Source organism: Diaphorina citri, unplaced genomic scaffold (genome assembly GCF_000475195.1).
Source record: "Diaphorina citri unplaced genomic scaffold, Diaci psyllid genome assembly version 1.1 scaffold563, whole genome shotgun sequence".
Classification (NCBI taxonomy): domain Eukaryota; kingdom Metazoa; phylum Arthropoda; class Insecta; order Hemiptera; family Psyllidae; genus Diaphorina; species Diaphorina citri.
In genome coordinates this window covers 105683-112501 of record NW_007377997.1, presented here as the reverse complement: position 1 = coordinate 112501, position 6819 = coordinate 105683, and the positions used below count along the sequence as shown (strand labels likewise).

General features: G+C 40.9%; 1 protein-coding gene across 1 annotated transcript in view; it reads right to left on the bottom strand.

Annotated features, from left to right (window-relative positions):
- The window catches only part of LOC103510136 (ATP-dependent RNA helicase bel), a gene marked incomplete in the record, with an annotated part of 10085 nt that overhangs the window by 1991 nt on the left and 1275 nt on the right, over positions 1–6819 (bottom strand). Inside the window, 3 exon segments of the mRNA XM_026824268.1 lie at positions 2096–2200; positions 3196–3390; positions 3937–4134. Of these exon segments, the coding sequence (XP_026680069.1) occupies positions 2096–2200; positions 3196–3390; positions 3937–4134 (498 nt within the window).

Below are 6819 nucleotides of genomic sequence, written 5' to 3'. Positions count from 1 at the left end.
TTATCAGGGCCTCTTACACTAGATAAAATTGGATTTCAGAATAATAATCCAAAACACCATTTTTTACTTTTATCCTATAGGAAGGAAAGTAATGTAATCGGGTCAAAATTTCGATGGTCAGATTTTAGTGACGAAACACGTTTTGAGGTCCCTAGAGCCTAAATGCAAAGTTTCAGCCATTGGTCCGTGTGTGTGTGTCTGTGTGTCTGTCTGTAAACAAAATATCTCGAGAATGGTAAGAGCTAGAGACTTGAAATTTGGTATGTAGCTGTCAAATGTGACAAGGATGCGACACGAAACTTTTGGTTAAGACCGGTGCTACGGTTGGCGGCATTTTACCGCTTTTTGGCGGTTTTTGGTGTAATTTAACAATATCTCGGGAACGGTATAAGCTAGAAACTTGAAATTTGGTATGTGGTTCACTAATGTGACAAGGATGCAACACAAAACGTTTGTTTGAGATGGTTGCTGCGCTTGGCGGTATTTTGACCGCTTTTGACAGATTTCGACCGTTTTTTGGCGGTTTTCAGCTATAGCGACAAAACGGTTAGAGATATTGTAAAAGTTAGGGTAAAAGAACACTCAAATAAGCATCATTCAATAGGATAAGGAAAGTCGTGTGATGTTCACACCAGATTTTTTACTTTCTATTACTACAGTTTAGCGGAGCTATACTAGTAATGAAAGTATTGCAATCGGTCCAAATTTTCAAAATCGGGAAATGGTTGGAAATATCCGTTTTGGGATCCCCTGATGTCAAAAAAGTGATTTTTAGCCCATGGTCTGTACGTACTACAGGTTTAAATGGGAAAAAGTAGAAAGTTGTGAACATAATATCTCAAGAACGGTTTGTCGTAGAGAAATGGAATTTGGTATGCTATCCCGGTATGGTCCAAGTACGCGACTGTAACAATTTGGTAAAAATCGGATAGTCACCCATCCAGATATTAACCAAAGTAATTGTTACTCCTTCATTTCGTGGAAAATGTTGAAAAGGTTGTGAACAAAATTTCTCAAGAACGGTTTGTCGTAAAGCGATGAAATTTGGTGTGCTATCCCGGTATGGTCCAAGGACGCGACTGTAACATTTTGGTAAAAATCGGATAATCACCCATCCAGATATTAACCAATGTAATTGTTGCTTAACCCTCATTTCGTGGAAAATGTTGAAAATGTTGTGAACAAAATATCTCAAGAACGGTTTGTCGTAGAGAAATGAAATTTGGTATGCTATCCCGGTATGGTCCAAGGACGCGACTGTAACAATTTGTAGAAAGTCGTGTGATGTTCACACCAGATTTTTTTTTTTTTTTTTTATAGAAACCGAATGAAAATCAAAACAAGAACCCCGGTAAAATGTAAACAAAACTGAGTTCACCGGGTAACTCAATGGTACCTCAGTAATGACTTTTCAAAATATCATGTTTAGTGTACCATGAGATCACCGGTGCACTCAGTAAACAAACAGCTGATTCGTTATTAGCTGACGATACCAAGCATAACAGTGCAAATTTCACTCACTAGAGTTCAGTAGTTCCTGAGATATGGGCTTGGTACCTGGGGAAAGACACGCATTTTGAGTCTGGTAGCCAAAGTGTTAACAAGGGAAAATTTAAAGTCCCCCAGCCAGACCAAGCTGGTATACTCCTTGTTTAACATCCCCCGGCCAGACAATAAGTTCTCGAGATATATGTTGGTACAAAATATACAGGGTGACTCACCTAGGTTCCCCATACGTCCCGTACGACCAATACGATGAACATATCGCGGGGTCGGCGTTTTTCGTCAGCCTCTCAATCAGCCCTAACTAGGGTGATTGCTTTGGGCTGACATTTGGTTTTGGCAATAAATTTTACGACTGGATGCCCTTCGCACTCAACCTTTACTATTTCTTTAACAAGGGAAGTCCCCCAGCCAGACTAAGCTGATATACTCCTTGTTTAACATCCCCCAGCAGTGCAATAGTCCTAAACTAAAATGGACGCGGCACATCAGGAATTAGGAAGAGACCGCCTTAACATAATAATTAACATCCCCCAGCCAGACAATAAGTTCTTGAGATATATTTTGGTACAAAATATACAGGGTGACTCACCTAGGTTCCCCATACGTCCTGTACGACCAATACGATGAACATACTCTTCCACATCAGATGGGAGATCAAAGTTGATCACATGTTTCACGTGAGGAATATCCAGCCCTGCAATATAACAAATAGATAGCATTAGAATTGAAGGGAACATTATTATCAAAACCGCAACCTAGCGCTTAAAAGGCTGACGCGCTACCTTCCAAGCGAACTAGGCTGGTTAAAAAAAGAACCAATTGAATTGTTTTGAAATATCGTGAATTTTTTTGTTATAAAGCAGAGCCTTTCCCAAGTAGGTATCACAGCATTACTCAGTGCTTCCTTTGCAACCAATTACCATATTTCAATAATCTTCTTACACTGGTAATGTCGCCACTAGTCGCTACTCGATTAAAATAGCTACTCCATTGTCCTCACGAGGCTGAGTACACTCCAAACTCCAAGCCCAGAGCCGAAAAAAACTTTGGCCCCGCCAGGAATCGAACCCGGGCATCCTGCGTGCAAGCCTAGTGTGATACCCACTCGGCCACGGAGGTTGCTGTGAGAAGAACCAATTGAATTGTTTTGAAATTAAATAAAAGTTGATCACATGTTTCACGTGAGGAATATCCAGCCCTGCAATATAACAAATAGATAGCATTAGAATTGAAGGGAACATTATTATCGAAACCGCAACCTAGCGCTTAAAAGGCTGAGGCTGGTTAAAAAAAGAACCAATTGAATTGTTTTGAAATATCGTGAATTTTTTGTGTTAAAGCAGAGCCTTTCCCAAGTAGGTATTGCACAGCATTACTCAGTGCTTCCTTTGCAATCAATTACCATATTTCAATAATCTTTTTACACTGGTAATGTCGCCACTAGTCGCTACTCGATTAAAATAGCTACTCAATTGTCCTCACGAGGCTGAGTACACTCCAAGCACAGAGCCGAAAAAAAACTTCGGCCGCGCCGGGAATCGAACCCGGGCATCCTGCGTGCAAGCCTAGTTTGATACCCACTCGGCCACGGAGGTTGCTGTGAGAAGAACCAATTGAATTGTTTTGAAAAAAAAAAATAATAATAATAATTTATTAGGATGTCAGAAAATGAATTTTGAATTTTAGTACCTCGAGCGGCCACAGCAGTCGCTACCAGTATCGGGGTCTCCCCGGATCTGAAGCGACGTAGCGCCTCTTCCCGCTCCTTCTGGGTTCGATCCCCGTGAATAGAGGTCACCGGATAGCCATGATGGTGTAGAAAGTCCTCCAACTGGTCTGCTCCCTTCTTTGTTTCTACGAATACCAACGTCAGGGCTTCATCACCTGAAAAAAATAGAAGTTTACAATATAAGCATACAACTTATTAAAGTATACTGCTGCGCCTCTTCCCGCTCCTTCTGGGTTCGATCCCCGTGAATAGAGGTCACCGGATAGCCATGATGGTGTAGAAAGTCCTCCAACTGGTCAGCTCCCTTCTTTGTTTCTACGAATACCAACGTCAGGGCTTCATCACCTGAAAAAATGGAAGTTTACAATATAAGCATACTACCTACTTATTTAAGTATACTGCTTCAAAAGAATACTTTTTAAGTATATACTGCTTAAATACTAGTCTCTTCATCCCAGCACTAGGCTAATAGTACCTAATACATAGTACCTACCTATTAGCCTACAGTCCTACACAAATGCTATACCTATTAGCCTACAGTCCTACACAAATGCTAAAACATTGTTGAGGATAAAATTTAAAATTTCATACATATTTGGCTTGGATTGAACCCAGGATCTCTTGTCCTGTTACAGTTCCCTCTATCAAACCTCTTCAAAAAATAGGAGGAAGTGATGGGCAGGATTCAGTTCGTTACTCACCCAATTCTTCTTGAGACGGAGAGCTGAGCAGGTCGAGGAGACAGGATCTCTTGTCCTGTTCATCTACCCAGGCTATTCTCTGCGTGATGTTCTCTGAGGTGGAACCCACTCGTCCGATGGCCAAGAAGATGTACCGATACAGGAACTCTTTGGCTAGAAGCTGCAAGAGAGGAGAGGTAGGTTCTATTAGTAGAAATCCTGGGGAAAATGAATCCTGAGGTTCCTTGAAAAAACCCTGCTTTATTTCACCTAAATTTCCTTGGAAAGCTCGGCTTAATTTGACCTAAATTTCGTTGGAACTCTTTGGCTAGAAGCTAAAAGAGAACAGAGGTGAGGTAGGTTCTGTTAGTGAAATTCTGGGAAAATGAATCCCCAAGTTTCCTTGAAAAACCCTGCTTTACTTCACCTAAATTCCCTGGAAAAGTCTGCTTAATTTCATCGGAAAACCCTTGCTTTAATTCGCCTTGATTTTCCTGGAAAACTCCTGGCTTAATTTCACCTCAATTTGCCAAGAAACCCCCAGTTTATTTCAACTAAATTCCCCTGGAAACCCCTGCTTTATTTTACTCAAATCTCCCAGGGAAATCCTCCCCGAGTTTATCAAAATTCCCTTGAAACAAAGGTGTGTTCCGGCGGAACATTTGATTTTTGACAAAAATACGGATTGTTCCGGGAAATAACGTACGGTTGGCAACCCTAGTCTCATGTCAAAATTGACCAATCAAATGCCTTGAGACTATGCTTAGCACGAACTTAAGAGCCAGCATTTTGTTCATAAATATGGGTGTCAGTCTCCTAAAAATTGTGGCACCCTCATTTTCTTCTCAGTGAGGGAATGAAAAAAAATCATCGAGTAAAGAGTACTTAGTTATCTGTATTTGTTTGAAACAAAATATAAATTAAAGTAAAGGAGTCCCTAGGGAAAGGCTAAAGGAGACGGTTGGGTAAGGGGGGGGGGGCGTGAAGAAATGAGAATATGCCCAAAGGGGGCGCCATGCAAAAAAAAAGTGAGAACCACTGGCTTAAATACTAGTCTCTTCATCCCAGCAGTCGGCTAATAGTACCTAATATATATATGTAGCTATTAGCCTACAGTCCTACACAAATGCTAAAACATTGTTGAGGATAAAATTTAAAATTCCATACACATTTGGCTTGGATTGAACCCACGCCCTCCTAATCATTAAGGTAATGTTACACCAAGCGCGCATCCGTTTGCAAACGTTTGCAATCATTTTTCCACAAACATTGGCTAGCAAACAGCGTTCGTGTGTGCGCGGAGTTGATCCGGCTGCTGTCGGTTTTTCAGGTAATGTTACACCAAGCGCGCATTGTTTGCAAACGTTCACAAACGTTTGCAAACGCGCGCTTGGTGTAACATTACCCTTAGAATCAATAGATTCGTTTGATTTCTGATAGTAGATATGTAGTTTTAACAATTATCAAACAGTCTTTACATAGGTATTCTTCACAATCATATTTATTCAGTTAGCAAGTGGCAAGATGACAAGAAATCTACTTGAATAGAAAAAAAAGCCAAATGAAGACAAATATCCAATGATTAATTAATATTCTGTGCTTATATAGCATCCAGCCAAAGGCTGACAGATTGTTTATGTATTTTATATAATAAATTCTTCTGCTTAGAAGTGATTTCCGGAGGGTGGTTTGAAATTCCACTGGACGAAATGCTATCCGCCTCTTCAAGTCCTCACACTAATGTAAAATAGGCATACCTACCATTTGAATACTACAACACATTCTTGATGTAAATTAATCACTTGAGTGCCTATCTCATAGCATACCTAGTCATGTAAATAAATCGCTATATCACAGTCATTTCTAACTGCTCTGCCGTGTAAAGCTGTGAGCCTGTGATGTTGTGGGGGAGATGAAAAACGAGCGAAATCTGTTGCAAAAGCCACAATAGAAAGTCATTTGTTTTCGGGAAGAATTCTGTCTTTCCTCGCCCGAAATTTCCCTTCCATGCGAAACATGGAGGGTTTTATCGAAGAAGAGCTTTGAAATCGAAGAGAGAAGGAAGACAGGATAGGAGAAAGCCAGCCGTTCCGAGAACGAACATTATCCCATCAGGATAAAAATCGAAGAGAGAAGGAAGACAGGATAGGAGAAAGCCAGCCGTTCCGAGAACGAACATTATCCCATCAGGATAAAATCCTCCCCGGGCGGGAATCGAACCCGCGGCCTAGCGCTTACAAGGCAGACGTGCCACCAATACCAACCAAGCTAAGTATTAGGCTGGCAATAATGAATAATGTGTTGAAAAGTAATAATACGTTTTTGCAAAACTATACCTAGTATTTTTGAGCATAATTTCTAACAACATGAACTGGTATACCTAAAAAAGCCCAAGTCTAGGCTTGCCAAACGTCCCGAATTGGCCGGGACAGTCCCGAATTTGAGGGGGTGTCCCGGCGTCCCGTTCAGTTTTTCATTTTGGGGCGTTTTGTCCCGAATTTCCGTTTTTGTCCCAGAAAAAATTCGGGACGCGTTTTTTAACTTTAAAATTAGGTACCTCTATAAATCAGAATTTGTTCTTAACTTGTTTAAATTTGTCATGCTATCATCAGTTTGCTCTTCCACTTTGCTAAACCTTTAGAAACGAGAAAATGTTGTATTAAACCGCCTTAAACGAAAAAAATGAGCTGGTCCCTTGGATTCTCGTTATCACCTATCGTACCTATGTACATATCGTACCTATGTGATTTCGCGACTATGTTCGCGGATTTGGCGATTATGTTCGCGGACTTGGCGATTATATTCGCGGATTTGCCGATTATGTTCGCGGATTTCGCGATTATGTTCCCGGATTTCGCGATTTTGTTCGCGGATTTGGCGATTATGCTCGCGGATTTGGCGATT